The 19,047-nt window shown below is 31.5% G+C and overlaps 1 protein-coding gene across 1 annotated transcript; it reads right to left on the bottom strand.

Annotated features, from left to right (window-relative positions):
• Positions 1-318: 318 nt before the first annotated feature.
• On the bottom strand, positions 319-3,926 carry LOC141695219 (two-component response regulator ORR21-like). Its single transcript, XM_074499474.1, has 8 exons — positions 3,778-3,926; positions 2,754-2,915; positions 2,380-2,577; positions 2,111-2,191; positions 1,928-2,004; positions 1,492-1,699; positions 665-739; positions 319-429 (listed from the first exon to the last, which is right to left on the bottom strand). The coding sequence occupies exons 1-7, from the start codon at positions 3,860-3,862 to the stop codon at positions 717-719; spliced, it is 834 nt and encodes a 277-aa protein (XP_074355575.1). The 5' UTR covers positions 3,863-3,926; the 3' UTR covers positions 319-429; positions 665-716.
• Between the last annotated feature and the right edge of the window lie 15,121 nt (positions 3,927-19,047).

The raw sequence follows: 19,047 nt of genomic DNA on the forward strand, positions 1-19,047 counted from the left end.
TTTTTTTTGCAAAAATATAGCCAGTTTTAAAAAAAATTGCAAAAATACTATTTTTAATTTTGTTTTGTAAAAATACGGTTTTTTGCAACTAGAATCAACTGGATGTAACATTCGACGAGTTTTTGCAACTACATGCAACCTCAAATGCAACCAAAAAAACTCGATTCAACTAGTTGCATATCTGCTTGATTTTGATTGATTCAGTATTCTTGCAAAAAAAACAAAAGATAGTAAATATATAAAAAAAACTTAGAAAAGTTAGAATTTTTGATAATTTCTCAATATTATTCTCAATATACTAGTACTAATAATTCAAATGTTCTCGTTTAAGGTAAAAGAAAATTCTCATCCTAGTCATCATAGCACATCCTCATCATCTTTAGAATTGTTGGCCATGAGCAAGGTTACTCATCCTCGAAATCTTCATTCCTGTAAAATATTTAAACAATATATTTAATCATCGTAGTTATTAAAATAAACTAAGAGCTAGACTAGACAGGAGTGTATTTTCACACATGCCTAGTCACCGTACTACGATGCCTATAAATATTATATATGATATATATATGTGAGAGAGTATATATATATATACATTTATGTATGTATCAACAAATTCTAAACGAAGAATTTTTAAAAATAGTACAACATATACTATAATACGTACATGTTCATTCACAGGCGTAATTGATACATTTCCAAACTTAATTGCAGTGCCACTAGAAGGCCCCCTCCTCCCCACCTATATATATGATTAAAAAATTAAATTATTTATTGCATAAGAATGAAATAATTTGAAATTTTTGCAACATCAAATAAAAATGTGTACATGTCTGTTGTGCAACATTAATATAAACATGCTTGTTCATTACTCATTTCTGATGAAATTCTAAATTGACTAGCACCAAATGAATTTTGAATATCTAGATCATTAAGTTGATCATTTTCCACCTACAAACAGTTTAAATTATTTATTTAGTTATTTGAGAGCACAAATAAAGCATAAAAATAAGAATAATAGTAAGGCAATTGTTACCTGCAAAACCATATTGTTGAAGTTATTTTCAACGAACTGAATATTGTTGCCTTCCATATTAAATGAATGTTCAGAAATGAATTGATTAGGTTTAGGAGTAGTACGAGTATAAGGTACAAAATGATTTATGGAATTGGACATGTTATTGTTAGTTCTCATCATCAATCCTCCATTATCAACACTAAAAAAATCATGGTAGTTTTGTCGCGACACAACAATATTGTAGTTCAATCTACAAACATTTTCAGCACTCTGAAAAGTAACACTATCAAGGCCCTGTGCTGGTGTAGCCATATCCAGAGACGAAAAAATGTTGTTGTTTGGCATTAATGTGCCAACATTCCTACTCCCACTCAAAGATATCACTAAAAACATAACTCCCATATATCAACTTAGATCAATACATAATTGATATGATATATTTTATCCTAATGGTTTAATTTAAAAAAATAACTCACCAGTTTCATTAAATATCGGTAATGGCAATGAAGCTGGAATAGGATCTGGCATTTTACCATAACATCGCATTTCCTGAAGTTTATTAAGTAGAATCACATTTGGATTTCCTCCTATAGTTCCCGAGTAATAAGTGCAATCGATCCAGGAGTTTGAATTGTCAAGACTTGTCTCTCTTTCCAAAACCTTTTTCATAAATTTTCTGAACTTCTGTATTTTTCATGTCAATCCCGACAAATTGTACTATGTTAGTATTCCCCAAAAATACATTATATACCTTTGTGAAAAAAGTATACAAATTATAACTTGCATGCATATTTCAAAATTTTGTTTATACTCAAATTATTTTTATTTCAAACTAATTAACAATTATGCATATCAAATAGTGTTTGTTCACGAAATCGACATATCTAAAATAATTAACAATTGTACAAATACCTGTAAGTGGCTGGCCACTTGTTCCCGTGTTATTAAAGGTACATTCATTACTTCCAAAACAGTTTTTGGAACAGCCTCTGCAAAATATGTGATCATTTATAATACACACACATACACACACACACACACACACACATATATATATATATATATTCAAAAATATGCATAAGTTGTATAACCTACTTGTAGGGCCAAGGATTAAAATAGCTTCCACGAAGCGATTGTGGAGGTTTGTGCTCCAAACAAGTTCATTAGTCTTCTTTCCTGTGGTAATATCACAAAAATCATTATCATCATTATTACTATTACAATTTAAATAGATAGATATATGAAATGACATGTGTGAAGAAATACTTCTTATGTGTGTGTGTATAATAGTTCTTATATGTGTACATGAATATATAATTATATATATAGATATATAATTTAACTACTAGTTTTCTTATTGATACCAGAGTATGAGCAAATTTTTTTTGGTACGTTGGCATGATGAAATCTTTTATAAGAATTTTTTTCTTTGTTCTTCCACAATACGGAATATTGCCAAAGGTATTTCATGTCCACTATTTTTATCGGCTTTAACAAGTAAGCTGGGGCTCCATGACTGTGTCCCTTCCACATGGCCTCACTCTTGTCATCAGCTGATATAACTGTTTCTCGGACAAGTTTAATATATATTAGTAAATTTTAACATAATTATACATGTTACTATATAAAACATGTTAGTTTTTCATGAAAGTAATTTTTATCTAGCTGGTGTAGATAATAACCCTTCAACTAAAACTAATATGAGTAGAAAGTTTATAATATGTGTATAGAAACTTACGTACTACAGGTATGTTAAAGTTCTTATTATCATGTCGTAACAGCTCATATCCATCAATAATCGGCATGTGTACGTCGGCTAAAATCAGATCGTATGATTTTTCTTCTCCGCGATTTTCATCTAGAAGACTCAACACTTCTAAAGCATGAGTCACCGCAACTACTGCAATTAAAAATAATAAAAATCATTAGTAGGCGATGGTATAAAAGAAATATTTGTAAAAAAAATATAGGTAAACAAAGATATCACAAATGATACAAATTGTTATAATCTTTTCCACTTAAAAAGAAAAAAGTGATATAGCTTCAACCTAGCTATCATTATTATATTTTAGTAATTAATGATTAAATAAAAAATAATGTATCTTTCTAAGTGTCCTAAACAGGAAAAATAATATTATCAAATTATGCGACAATATCAATAAAAATTATCGATGAAGAAGTCGTCATCAAATTATAAGACAATATCAATACAAAAAATTATGATGATGAAGTTGTCATCTTTATCATTTGAATAAAATCTTTATTCATAATTGACAAAAATTATAATTTTTATTAGGTAAACATTTACATAATTTATGAATACACTAGTATATGGTAATTAAAGATATTTTACTCACCATAAATAAATGGTAAGCCCTTTCTTATAATTTATGAACACTTACTAGTCGTTTATATATATATATATATATGTATGTATCTACTTTTTATAAAAAATAACATTAAAATTCGATTCAACAAAAATACTGCATTATAATTCAATATTTGATCAAGATTTTGTAAATTTTATATGCACTAACTTGTGATTCTTTATTTCTAAAATATTGGCCTAACATTTTAAACAGTAATTTGTATAAAATGAATTTTTGTGAGTTCCTTCCAATGAGAAATGCACATAGTTAAGCATAAAAAAACCTTCACATTCAAAAACAAACAAGATCAGGGTATCACTCAACAATCACAACACAAATTGAAATCATAAATATTTGTTTTATAACTTAAAAGATTAAGATAAATGATTTAACCTTCGTAGTAATCATATCTTCTAAGGCAGGCTCTCGCAACAGTCAAGCATGTTGCATCGTCGTCTACAACCAATACTTTAAACATTTTTTCTTATAATTATCGGAATACTCAGCCTTTTCAAGATTTATTTTCTGGGAAAGCAAAGAAAATAAATATACTTGTAGTAACTTATTCTCGCTATACAAGTATACCTTATTATATAATTGCTAGATAGCGTTGATGCAAAGCAATTAACAAAAAAATCAACCTTATAGATAACGTACAGTTAGAAAGGCTCTCTTGAAATAAATGTCCTAAGAGGTTTCCTTCAATTTTCAAATAATTTTCATTTTAAGCTAAATAACATTTAATGAAAAATTCCAGAAGATATGTATGGATATATTTTATAGATAAGGATACTATATGCTATATATATTTGGATATATGTATATATATACTTCAGTTATATATCATTTAGCATCTAGCCCACAGATTTGTTTTTTCTTTGATATCTCAGATTTATTTTCGGTTTTTCTATCTCAAACGATATATTATAATTTGTCAAATCACTTAATTTATCAAAGTGGAGTAATTTATTAAAATTAATATTTTATTCAATACAAAGCTATATGGGTCTGCGAACAATAAATTAATATTAATTTATTTCATATTAGATATGAAAATATAAGTAAATTAAAATTTCATCAACTACCTACTATTATATTCTTTTACAAAAATTTTGAAGAGTAAAAAAGATAATAACTATTTAAAATTTTAAAAAATATGAAATATTTAAAAGTAACCATAATTTATAGCTGGTAGTTGGTATGTAAGGCTTATGATTGAATTATGAACGTAATGGAGAAAGGTACACTAAAAGAAATTTCAGTAAATTTAACATGAAAAATTGAAGAAAATGATGAGGCGCTACTTATGACAGAAGTATATCATTAATATATTAGTTGTCACATTTAACAAGTTATAAAAACAACAGATTGTTGAATATTACAGACTATATATATTTAACGGAAGTATGTCAACTAAATTGCCGCCAATTTTCCCTTCATCCTTTCCGCAATCTTTTCTAAATTTCCCGCTCTCCCATAAATTTCACGAATAAATTAAATATGATGCTTTTTTATAACGGAGGTCTGTCACATTAAATTTCTATATAGTTTTTGAAATTTTAACAATTTAGCAGGATATTTTCCCTCTCATTTTATGAATATGACAGAACTTGTTGTTGAATTTAAATACTATAATTGACAGATATATATAACATTTTTATATCTTTTAAAATGAACCCAAATTTTAATACATTTTCTCACATACATATATAAGTCTTCTTTTCATCTAAGCAATTAAAAATATTTTTTACCGCCCCGGTACACTTAGTAAAAAAAACTATGGAATTATGAAAGATTAAGAGCCTAAATTAATAATATTTAAGATTATCAAACTTTACAAATTATAAAGGCATGTAGAATTATATAGTATGTATATTTGTATTGTAAATAGATTATGTATACATCTATATGTTGAGTCTATTATGTATATTCCGAATGTTATATAAATATGTTGATTATGATAGATATATTAATCTTTACGTAGATCATTCTAATTTATTTGATTTATTTTATATTTTGACCATTATTTCTTACTATATATATATAGCATCATCGTACTTAATTATGTAGCTAAGTGTATAAATAAATATTTACTTGTAGATGTCAAATGATCGAAGTTGTATAAGTCTTAGGTTTGATGGTAAGGGCGGTAACTTTGTTGAGTATGTAATATGTATACATTCAGTTGTTTAATTTATCCAGGCAGAAAAGAAAAACATCCAAAAGGATTGTTAAAATATTCAAGTAATAAACCTAAGACGTGTTAAAGTGGCACTTGTTACAATTTGGTATTATTGAGACATATATTGTATGAGATCTTCATGAAAAAATTTGACTAGAATGTTCATTGCTCTATAAGAACAAGCTCATATAATAACAATAATAAAGATAAAAATATGTTCGATACATTTGTAATGTTAAGAGATTTTAGGGAACAATATCAATTTGAAAATATGAAAAAGATCCAAATCACAAATCATGTGATTTTCATAATTTGGTGAATAATTATTCAATACTTTTTTGTCCAAGTAATGAAGTTGATGTACATCAATAATATACAAGGTTGTATTCAAAAGATTTTGATGAATTTCCTGAGCTAATTGGGTCTATTTTTTAAAAACTACATATGTTGCCCAAGACTTACGAAGATGTCAAATATATGGTGAACGAATTAAACTTGGGTTACAAAAAGATTGATGCTTGTAAGAATAAATGTATAGTATATTATGAGACATATTTTGATAAGTTGTGTTGATATATGTGTTGTTGACTAGTATAAAAATAGGACATGAAAATCATGTTGATTGTAACAAACCTTGTGGTATTTTTCTCTCACTTCAAGGATTAAAAGGCTATACATGTCAAAACATAAAACACAATATATGAAGTGGTACAAAATTATGGATGTGATCGAGAGACAAATAACTCACCCTGTTGACGGGGGGTGGGGGGATAAATGGAAAAGATTTGATAGGGAATTCCCATCATTAACATCCCACCATTTACTAGTGTTAGGTCACACAACGCTATAGAAGGGGGCTGAATATAGTGTTTATACAATCAAATCGATTTCAACACAAGTATGTAACAAAGATCAAGTATATTCAAATACACTCTGTTATAATAGAACTGTTGTTTTCTCTCAGTGATGAACAATATCACTAAGAGCTGCTAGGTTACAATATATAATCTTCTCGATAATGATAACACGTATAGTGTAAACCCTAAGCTGTGTTTATATAGTACACAGTTATAAGATATCTTCTAATTAATATGGAATATAATTCTGTCTCCTAAAATATATCAATCAGATATCTTCTACAAGTCTTCTAGTCCTCTAACTCTTCATAAATATCTTCTTTTGTTTTAGTCCAAATCTTCTTCTGTAAATCAGCCGCATTCCTTATCTGAATTCTTCCCGCACTTAAGTCCTGATATATATCTTCTGACACCTTAAGTTCTGATATTAAATCTGACTTCAGTAAGTTCTGATTTCCAGTAAGTTCTGATAAGTCATGTGGTTAAGTTCTGAAAACTAAACACAAATCAGATTAGACATGACATCTCAAATATATCTAACAACAAGCATGAAAGATCATTTAAAATTTATGCCTCTTACCAATCCTGGAGATATAAACCCAACAAAAGATCTCAGTGTTTATCTCCATAATTGTTTTATCAATTAAAAATATGGTGGGATACATAGGTAACAATATTGAACAAATCAACACATTTTAATTTTGTAATAGAGGTTGCATAACAGTGTATAATCACTGACTTTTAATCATATGGCCAGGTTACTAGGTGGTCAACACATGGAAAATGTCATGTCCAGTATGTGTAGGAGATATTAAAGCTTTTCAATTGAAGCACGGGGAAAAGCTAGTTCTTATTGCACATATCTAATTTCTTTTAAAACTGAATAAAGAAATTAAAAGTAGGGCTCCCGTGAGACAAAAGAAGTAACATTTTGATATCCTAATCAGGAAATAAAGGTTCAGTCTCAACGAGTTATAAAAAAATTAACATTAAAAAAAATATGGCGCAAATCAGTGGGTTTTAGGGTGACAATAATTGGATTCATTCAACCATATTTTGGAAGATTCCATACTAGAAGAAGTTAGATGACGGTGATAAGTCAAAGGCTAATGAAAAATAAAAAAAATGTAAGCATTTATGAATACATAAGAAGTTATGGATTCATAATGATGGTTCAAAGCCAGTTGCACCATATGTTCTTATAAAGGAAAATGTTCAAAAATTATGTAAATAGGTGGATGAGTTGAACTTTCATATGGATGGAGCTCAAACCTATCAAAGTTTGTTTTGTTAAATTTAAAAAAGGGCAAGTTAGAGTTTAAATTCCCATGATGGTCATATTTTCTTCAAAAATTGATTTCATTTTGATTCGTGACTTATTGCCTAGCAAGTTTAGTGATGGAATTATAAAGTTATGTAATTATTCATAAATTTATACTCTACACCATTGACAAGAGAAGATCTTATTAAAATGGAGGAGGATATAGTGAATATATTGTGTAAACTAGGGCTTATTTTTCCACCTAACTTTTTTGATATGATGGAGCATTTGCCCATTCATTTGGAAACAAAGCGCAAGATGGTGATCCAGTCCAGTATCGTTGGATGTATCTTTTGAAAAGATACTTGGGTAAGTTAAAGTTAATCGTAAAAAGTAAATTAATCACGGATAGAGGGTTTAATGGTAGAACGACATGTTGAGGATGAACTGACAAACTTTTGTTCATTATAGTGAGAATCAGACATAGAAACTATACATAATCGACTACACCACAATGAGTATGATTTTTGTGGTTTTGATGTACAAATTTTTGATTTGTAATTTATTTTTTGGAAAATTTAATGTTGAAGGTTGTTTTTTATCTCTGAATTGTTATTTGATACGTAAAAGGTAGTTTCGTATTATTTTCATGCTTCTGTTGTCCTTCTAAATCTTATTTTATGGTTTTTAGGAATTCTTGATTTTACCTTATTTGGGTTCAAGTTTTAAGATCTGTTTACATATATTAAAACAATTTCAGGCACCAGAAACAAGTTTGAGTATAAACCAAATTTTGTGCATTTGAGTACAATCAGAAATAACAATGAAGTGCAATATATATGTATATATATATATCATTCTTTTTGTACCATTGTTACTTGTTTACTAATTTAATTTATTTACAAAATATCAATGGTTTATATACTTTTATGATAACATTTTATTTTCAGTATACATTGTCACACCCCCCAACTTAACAATACATAATATATAACTATTACAATATTTAAAAGAAAGTAAATACAACTGAATCCAAGATCTTACAATTTAGGGTTTGGAACAGCCCAACACTACTGACTATTACAACTGGTTTTAATATCGAGTCCTCACACAAAATTATCTCTTATTCTACCCGAGCTCGGACATACGCGTCGGCATCACAAGTCTTACGTGTCGTCTGCTTGAATCTAACCATAGCTGCTAGCTGTAATATCAGGATTAAAGTAAGTAGTGAGCTAAATGCTCAACAAGTGCTAAACAATACAATACAAAACATAAATCGTGATATATATTACAGAATGACAATGTGAAGATATAACTAATAATAACAAGAGATGAACTTTTGGGTGATGGCATCATTTGATTGAATTAAAAACTTTTTCAAAATCATATATTAATCAAAAACCATTTTATGACGCTACGGATTACAGCCGGTGATCAGCCGCGAAGTAATCCCGAACCTCGATGGGTTCTAAAACATTAATGGGATCCCTAGGCAACTTTTAAGCCTACAATATCAGTGTGGAAAGGACTTGTGTCTCAGTCCAGATCCACTATTTAAAGAAAACATTTATCCCCCTTTGGGACTGAAAATCCAAATTTTAATCATTTCAAAAACTGATGCCGATTGATAATAAAATTTCTTAAACAGTAAACATCTTTATCAAGGGATTGTAGATTGACCTGAAACACTGGAATTATGTTCACTAAATCTCAGGGCCATGATCCACTAGACTTTATTCTATCCACTAGATAAGGTATATGTATTAAAATATCAAGAAGATAAGCAATATTGGTTCCAGGTATGATATAGGTGTTAAAATACAAAGAAAGCGATTATCAGCTCAAGGTATATTAGGGTATCCAGCTTTAGGGTAAGGATAGGATTATCAAACAATCATGAACGACTTTAAGGAATAACTGGCTTTTAGGTATCAAGATTTCTCAGGAATCATTAGTATGTTAATCAAATGGATCAATAAAGTATGATAACAAATCTCTATTTTATCATGGCATCCCGATTACTTTGGTATACTAGCATGGTATGATTTTTGATCTGCTTGCAATAAGTACTTGAGGGTTCATGGCATTCTATATAATACGAAGATAGATTTGAGAATCACTTGGTTCGGGTATAACAAGGTAAATCAGGATACTCGCATCATATATATAAGAACTAGTTATCACACATTCGCAGTGTAAACTAAAAAGTAGGTTGAATCACTTGCCTTGAGAAGGCTGGACTGGACTGGCGGGAAAGTAGGAGCAATTGGAAGCTTTACTCGACCTTTATGGCAAGTTTACCCTCGTCTCGAGATCCTACACAATTAATAATAACCTCATTATAATATATTCTCACCAACGCAACCTATTTACAACCCCAAATTAAACACAAATGGCACTTAGGCCTATATACACGCAATTTATAATCACCTTAAAAACATAATAGTACACATAGCCACATATACTCACATACCATATTTTAAATGCCAAACAATATCATACACACACCATATTCCAACACTAGGCTTGGATGATCTCATTCCACAACTTAAGTCACTTGATCGCTAAACTAGACAAAGTCTCCAAATTTTGGCCTCCTAACTCGATGTGCCTTTACTAAACTATCCAAAACCTATTGACCCTCACTTGGGCCTTTCACTCTACTGGCTTTATGCTATCTTGCAACTATAGTGGTGAACCTAGGCCTCACTCATAAATGCTCTAAAACTATGTGATAAGTGAAGGTGCTTACTAAGGTAAATTTCAGAATGACATCTATGGTTTCTTGAGTGCATCAGACACTCTTACAGTACAAGTTTACCTCCAAAACTTCTACACTAGACTCTTCTAATAATAAGGCAACTCCCAAACTTGATGTGGCTCAAGGGCCTAACTTGGGCCTCCCTAGGCCTAACCTTAAAGTCCATGGTTCCCCTGTTTACTGGGCAGAAAAGATCCTGACTTGAACTAACTTTTGACACATTATTCTAAATCAAATCCTATGAAATATGGCTAGAAAAACTCCTCTGACACTCCCTCTAACTAAGGCCCAACAGGGCCTAATGAGGGCCTACCTATGACATGGTCAAAACTTCCTATTTCTAAGTTGCAACAAAACTGTCCCCTGCTGGACAGATTTTGTGATTCCACTCGTGCACCTAACCAAACGTCTTACAAACCTCCAAAAAACACCTAAAACCTATTATATACTCCTATTTCTAGCTTATGGTGGCTTGGGCTTCAAAGTGCACAACAAATGCTCATTCAAAACTTCCCCATAAACTAGTGCATCAAATCTGAAAAAATGCAAACACTAACTAATCCCTTTCCACCTTGACTCCCACTTATTAACCAAACATCCAACCTTTACCAAAGCAAATCTAGTGCATCAACATCCTAAAATAGTGCCTCAATAGGAGTGGAGATCATCCATGCCCTATAACACCAACATGCAAATAAAAATATAACATGCAACTCATGGAAAACACTTAACAAGATTTCGGCTAAAACATAGAGTTTAAATTCTTGTAAAATTCGACTTGTACCTATTACTCAACCTTAATAATCATGAAATATATCTTCTCTTAACTATTATTAAGAAATATATCATGGAAACAATCTATTTCAAGCACAAATAATTCGAATTTATAAATTTTTTAAACATGAAAACATGATTTCGAGAAGAGTAGCATACCCAACATGGTTGATCATCATATTAACATCTTAAAACTAGCATGCATGGCTAAACATGATTATATAGTGAAATTTCAGTAGCATGCAAAGGTTTTTAAATCATGATTTCTCCATAAAATACTTAGTTAAAATATATATAAAATGTATCTCATAGAGAGCTCTTGAATTCACAAGAATCAAGAGTTTCTCTTTGGAAATCACACAAAAGCTACACATGCAACCATGAAACTTCATCTCCCAAATCACAAAACTCTTGGGAAGTATATAAAATAAATGTAGGTGGAATAATTACACTAGGGAAGATGAGAAATGGGATGGAAAAATGGAAGGGATTGGGGGAGGGGGTTCTCGGCCGAGAGCAAGGAGAGGGAAGGGGATGAGAGAAAAAGAGAGGTGACTTGGAGTGTGGAGTGAGTGAAATGATTTCTCACATTTTGTTTTTGGTTTTATGCCTTTGATTGACTAAAAGAAATGAGTAGAAATGAGAATATACAAGAATACCCTCTAACTAAAGTAAGGCCATTTTGCATGCAAGATTAATGTGGTAATTTGGTTAACAACAAGTGAGTTAGTGGGGTTGGAAAGGTCTCCTTTGACCTTTAATAGAATGGAAGAGAGATTTGCATGCAAGGGTTTCCATGTAATTTGATAATTATAACAAATAAATTTTTAAAGATTTATTTTTATAAAATAAAATACAAGTTCAAAAATTATAAAATTTATACCATAAAATAACTTGGATTTTTAGAAATTTTATAAGATCACTTTTGAAATTTGTGAATGAAATATCTTTTAAAAGAAAATTTTTCCAAGGTTTAGAATATTCCTTATAAATCAAAAATAAGGGAAATAAATAAACTTTTGCTTTGAAAAATCATATTCTACATAAAACAATTTATAATGCAGAAATTTTCATTCACACAACATACAATCATTAAGTATATTTACATTCGGCTCTAATATTATACAAAGTTCACAAATAATATTACACAAAATGCCGGTCGTAACATACATTTAACTTATAAATGTTATTGTATACCTTCATGTCATCATGGATTTTATGATTTTACTCATTCCGTTTTTTGTGTTAATGATGGAGGTTACAATAAGACGGGGGTGGGAAGGTCACATATTGGTGATAGGGAGGACAAGGAAAATAATTCTCGTGGTGGCTATATGGGGGAATATGAAGTAGCTCTAGTGATCGTGGCAACAGTAGAAAAGGGAGAAGAAGAGGGGTGGTGAAAGGAACGATCATAGTTTTAATGAGTTGAGCACTTTTTTTGAGATGACGGACAAATCTATTAACGGTGACGACTATATGAATGCCCCATTACTAGGAAACCGAAATTGAGTGTTGTTACATTTACCGTGAAATAGTAGTTCTTATATATCTATTATTATATAATAGTTCCCTAAAAAAGTTATTTGCAAGAAATATAATGTAACTGAAATATCAATAATCCTCGACACAAGAAGGCTTTAAAGGGGATAATGAGAAATCACTGACTAACATGCCCTGTGGATACCTTTGGCAGATCTGGGCGTGTATTTTGATAAAAAATGGTAATTTGATGTGCTAAAAATATTTGACATCTAATAAAAAAAATATAATAAAAAAAACTACACATATACACGTATTTATTCTAGACACTCTTCTCTCATTTACGTGTTTACATCCGTTATTCCTATATATTCTTTTAATATTGGTTTATGATTTTAAACATTGAACTATGAGTATCCTTTGTATTTATGTATTTGTTGCGGTGTTGACATATTTTGCTTTGATGATATAGTAATTTTTAAAATAATTAAAAATATAATGTAAAATAGGTGATAGATACTTTGCTTGACACTAGTTTTTCCACTATTTTAATTTATAAAGTGTTAGTATCTAAACTTGTTAGGTCCGTAATACAACTATAGAGGGGGTGAATACAGTTTATGCAAACAATTCGATAAAGCTTAATAGAATCAACAGTTTTTATATTAATCTAGAATAAAAAATGTTACAAAACTACTCTCTCAAGGGATGAAGAATTATCCTTGAGAGCTGCTAAGTTATCTGAAAGATATAATAATTCGGAACACATATAGTGTAAACCTAATATGTGCTTATATAGTGTATAGTTACACAATTAATAAGGAATCTTATTCTATTACAATAAGGAATCCTAATACATATCCATGTTATGGTTGCTTCTGTAAGTAAAGTCCTTCACCGCCTTGAATTCTGCAATCCATTTCCTTCTTTGATATCTACTGATGTGACTAAGTACTGATCATCAAATGCTGATCATCCAATATTGATAGACATATACTGATGACGTCACATTAAGTAAATCCTGATATCAAATACTGATAACAAACTATGATAGTTTATATACTGATATCATCAATTTCTTCTGACAATCTCCCCCAACTTGTGCATTATGTAATTATGTACAAGTTCCAATTGATGATGTCAAAAACTATCTAAATGTAGAAATCAAGTAAACATATACATTCTTACAATCAATGATAATCAAACTTTATCTTCAATTCTGAACTCTAACACATTCTACATCTTCTTCAAGGAACTTGTCACGCCCCGACTTAAAAATATATATTATACAACTTATTACAATAGTTAACAAAAGAATAAATACATCTGAATCCAAGATCTTACAGTTTAGGGTTTGGAACAGCCCAACACTATTAACTATTACAACCTGATTTTTAATATCGAGTCCTCACACAAAACGATCACTTATTCTACCTGAGCTCGAACATACGAATTGGCATCACAAGTCTTACGCGCTGTCTGCTTGAACCTAACCATATCTTCTAGCTGTAATATCAGGGTGAAAGCAAGTAGTGAGCCAAATGCTCAACAAGTGCTATACAATACAATACATAAAATGAAATAAAAGAATAACAATGCGAGGGAAGAGCTAATAATAACAAGAGATAAACTTTTGGGTGATGGCATCATTTACTTGTAACAAAACAATTCAAAACCATTTCTTTATCAAAACCATTTCTTTATCAAAACCATTTTATGACGCTACGGATTACAGCCGGTGATCAGCCATGAAGTAATCCCGAACCTCGCTGGGTTCTAGAACATTAATGGGATCCCTAGGCAACTTTTAAGCCTACAATTTAAGAGCGGAAATGACTTGCGTCTCTGTCCAGATCCACTATTTAAAGAAAATATTTGTCCCCCTTTGGGACTGGAAAACCAAATTTTAACCTTTTTATTTTTAAAAACTGATGCCAATTGACAGTTAATCTATTGAACAATGAACATCTTTATCAAGGGTTCTAGATCAACTTTGAAGCACTGGGAATAGGTCCACTAAATTTCAAGGCCATGATCCACTAAACTATACTTTATCAAGGGAATTGCAAGGTTTCTATTTACAAGGATTTTGACAATGAGATTTAGCAAGGTTATCAGATAGTATGAAGGAACAAAGTCAAACTAGGTTCAAGGTAATGGTTCCAGATAAGACATTGGTATTAAAATATAAAGAAAGTGAGCATCAGTTCAAGATATAACAGATTATCATGCTTTAGGGTAAGGATAAGGTTATCAAGAAATCATGAACAAACGTTAAGGAATAACTGACTTTTAGGTATCAAGATAAGGTTACTGAGTATAACTTGTACATGGTTCAACATCACAATTACTTTGGTATACTAGCATGGTATGACTTTTAATTTACTTGCATAGCAATCTTCAAGTAAAGTAAAACTACTTGCAATGAATACTTGAGCGTTCATGTCATTTTCATATAATACGAAGATATATTTGAAACCACTTGGTTCTTGTATATCAAGGTGAATTAGAATACTCGCATCATATATAAGAACTGGTTATCGCACACTTGCAGTGTAAAACAAAAGGTAGGTTGAATCACTTGCCTTGAGAAAGGCTTGACTTGACTGGCAGGTAGGAGCAACTGGAAGCTTTACTCAAATTTAATGGCAAGTTTACCCTGTTCTCGAGATCCTACATAAATAATAATAACCTCATTATAATATGTTCTCACCAACTCAACCTATTTGTAAACCGAAATTATATACAATGGCTCTTAGGCCTTTATACACACATATTTACAATCACCTTATAAACATAATAGTACACATAACCACATATGCTCACATACCACATTTAAGTACAAAATAGTATAACATACACTATATTGCATCACTAAGCTTGGATGATCTCGCTCCACTTACTTAAGTCACTTTGTCGCTAAACTAGACAAAACTCCAAATTTTGATCTCCTAACTCGAAGTGCCTTTACTAAACCATCCGATTCCTATTGACCCTCACTTGGGCCTTTCACTCTACTGACTTTAAGCTATCTTTCAACTATGGTAGTAAACCAAATCTTCACTCATAAGTGCTCTAAAACTATGTGATAAGTGAATGTGCTCATTATAGTGATTTTAGGATCACATCTATGATTTTTTGGGTGCATTCGACACTCTTACACTTAAAGTTTACCTCTAAAACTTCTACACTAGACTCTTATGATCATAAGTAAACTCTCAAACTTGGTATGGCTCAAGGGCCTAGCTTGGGCTTCCCTAGGCCTAAGCTTAAAGTCCACGTTTCCCCTGTTTTCGGGACAGAAAAGGGTCCTGATTTGAATTAACTTGTGACACATGGTTCTAACTCAAATCCAATGAACTGTGGCTGGAAAAAATCCCATGACACTCCCTATAACTAATGCCAAATAGGGCCTAATGAGGGCCTACCTATGACATGGGAAAAACTTCCCATTTCTAAGTTGTAGTAAAACTGTCCCCTGCTGGACAGATTTTGTGTTTTCACTCGTGCACCTAACCAAACAACCTACAAACCTCTAACAAACACCTAAAACCTAATTTATACTCCTAGTGCTAACTTCTGGAGACTTGGGCCGCAAAGTGCATGACAGTTACAAGGTCAAATCTCACTCTAAACCTCATGGTACCAAACTGAAATTCTGCAGAATCTAATGCTCCCTTTTCCACCATGATTCTCACTTGACAAACCCAACCAAACATCAATCAAAACCCAAACCTAACCTCAACCAAGGAAATCTACTGAACTAATACTCCCACACTCAATATTTTCTTAGTGGAGATCATCCTTACCTAAGGTGCAATATAGCAAAACAAGGGTTAACACAATATACTAATTACGAGTCATTAACTTTTCAAAAAAAACCACTTAAATCTTCCATATATATATTCGAATTAAAATCACATATCAAGGAGCACAATTCAAAATCAATATCTTAACTCAACTGAAATTAAAGCCTATTAACAATTATCAATCCAAATGATCAAGAACTTTCGAAAATCATGAGTTGAATCTATGCATACATGCCTTCGAATTTACAAGCCAAAATAATATGATTTCCATAATAGATTTTATCATAAAATCAACATGCAAGCCTATCATTAACTATAACTAAATGATCACTTAGCATGCAAAGGGTTTTATCAAGTTTTTACTACCAAAACCAAGCTATCATCACATAAACATTCAAAATCAACAAGGCCACAAAGAAACACCATTAAGAACCATTCATTCGGCTCCCTTAAGGTCATAGCCGAATGAAATGGAAGGGAAATGAACATTAAAAACAAGAGATTCACTCTCATGACTTGGCATTTCACCATTCCTTGTAGTTCCCTCAATAATACAACCTTAAATCCATGAGAATCAAGATTGTATTTTGAGTTCTAGTTAAAACTATGACATGCAAGATCAAAACTTAAACTTTTCACTCTAAACCTTTTGGAATATATATGAACAACATATAGGGAGTAAGATTACTTGAATATAAGATGGATGTTTGAGTGAAATAATGAAGAAAAGAAGGGGGTGGGGGCTTCGGCTATGGGAAAGCCGAGAGGGGGGTTGAGCCGAGAGGGAGGATAAGAGAGGGAGGAGAGAGTGAGGTGAGGGTGGAGTGTGGAGTGAAAAATGAAATGATCATGACAACTTGTGCTTGTTTTATGGTTTTGATTTGACCAAATGTGAGTGGAATTAGTAATTGACAAAAGTGACCCTCTAGCAAGAATTGGGTCATTTTGCATGCAACGACAAAGAAGTAATTTGGCTAGTAAAATGAGAGTTAGTGGGGTTAAAATCGTCTTTTTAGCCCTTTAAGTTGAATGGGAGGGTATTTGCATGCAAGGTTATCCATGTAATTTTCTAATTACTAAACAACTAATTTTCAAGGATTTATTTTTATAAAATAAAATCTAAATTCAAAAATTATAAAAATTGTACCATAAAATAACTTGGATTTTTAGAAATGTGTTGAGATCAATTTTGTGATTTTTGAATGAAATAATTTAAAAAAATAATTTTCCTATGGTAAAGAATATTCTCTATAAATCAAGAATAAGAGCAATTAATAAAACTCTCGCTTTGAAAAATTCATATTTTAAATAAAGCAATTTATAATGCAGCAAATTCCATCCACACAAATGTTCAATCAATAAATATATTTATAATTGACACTAAAGTTATACAGAGTTCGAAAATAATATTACACAAAATGTCGGTCGTAACATCCTCTCCCCCTTAAAGGATTCTGTCCTCAGAATCTAAGAGAACAGATGAGGATACCGGGAACGCATATCAGACTCTAACTCCCAAGTTGCCTCTTCGACCTTGGGGTTCCTCCAAAGTACTTTTACTAACTTCACCGACTAATTTCTAAGACTCTTTGCTTGTCAGTCGAGTATTTTGACAGGTTGCTCCATAAATGACAGGTCTGCCTGAATTTTTATAGGTTCATATTCTATCACATGGTTGACATCAGGATTGTACTTCTTAAGCAATGACACATGGAACACATTATGCACATGCTGATACTGAGGCAGCAAGGCTAACTCATAAGCCACCTTCCCCACTTGACTCAAAATTTCAAAAGGACTAATATATCTAGGCGCTAACTTCCCTTTCTTGCCAAATCTAGACAATCCTTTCCTCGGTGATACTTTCAGCAAAACGGCTTCACCCACTTAGAATCTGACATCCTTACGCGCTGGATCCGCATACTTTCTTTGCCTATCTTGAGCAGCAAATAACCTCTTCTGAATTAATTTGATTGTCCCATGCAATTTTTGTACCAATTCTGGGCCTAGAATCTTTCCTTCTCCCACTTCATCCCAACTAGTTGGTGATCTGCATTTTCATCTGTATAAAGCTTCGTATGGTGGCATGCCAATACTGGAGTGATAACTGTTGTTATAAGAGAATTCTACTAATGGTAGGTGGTCGTCCCAACTTCCCGCAAAATCAATTGCACAACTGCACAACATGTCTTCGATTGTTTGAATTGTCCTTTTGCTTTGACCGTCAGTCTACGGATGATACGTCGTACTCATGTTTAACTTCGTGCCAAGACTTTCTTGAAATTGCTTCCAGAATCTCGAGTTAAATCGGGGATCTCTGTCTGAAACTATCGATACGGGCACACCATGTCTTAATACGATTTCATGCACATACAGATGGACCAATCTATCCAATAAAGACTTCTCATTAATTGGAAGAAAATGCTCTGACTTCGTAAGGCAATCAACTATAACCCATATAGCGTCATGTCCGGATTTCGTTCATGGTAATCCCACTATAAAGTCCATAGCAATGTTTTACCATTTCCATTCTG

Source organism: Apium graveolens, chromosome 11 (genome assembly GCF_009905375.1).
Source record: "Apium graveolens cultivar Ventura chromosome 11, ASM990537v1, whole genome shotgun sequence".
Lineage (NCBI taxonomy): Eukaryota > Viridiplantae > Streptophyta > Magnoliopsida > Apiales > Apiaceae > Apium > Apium graveolens.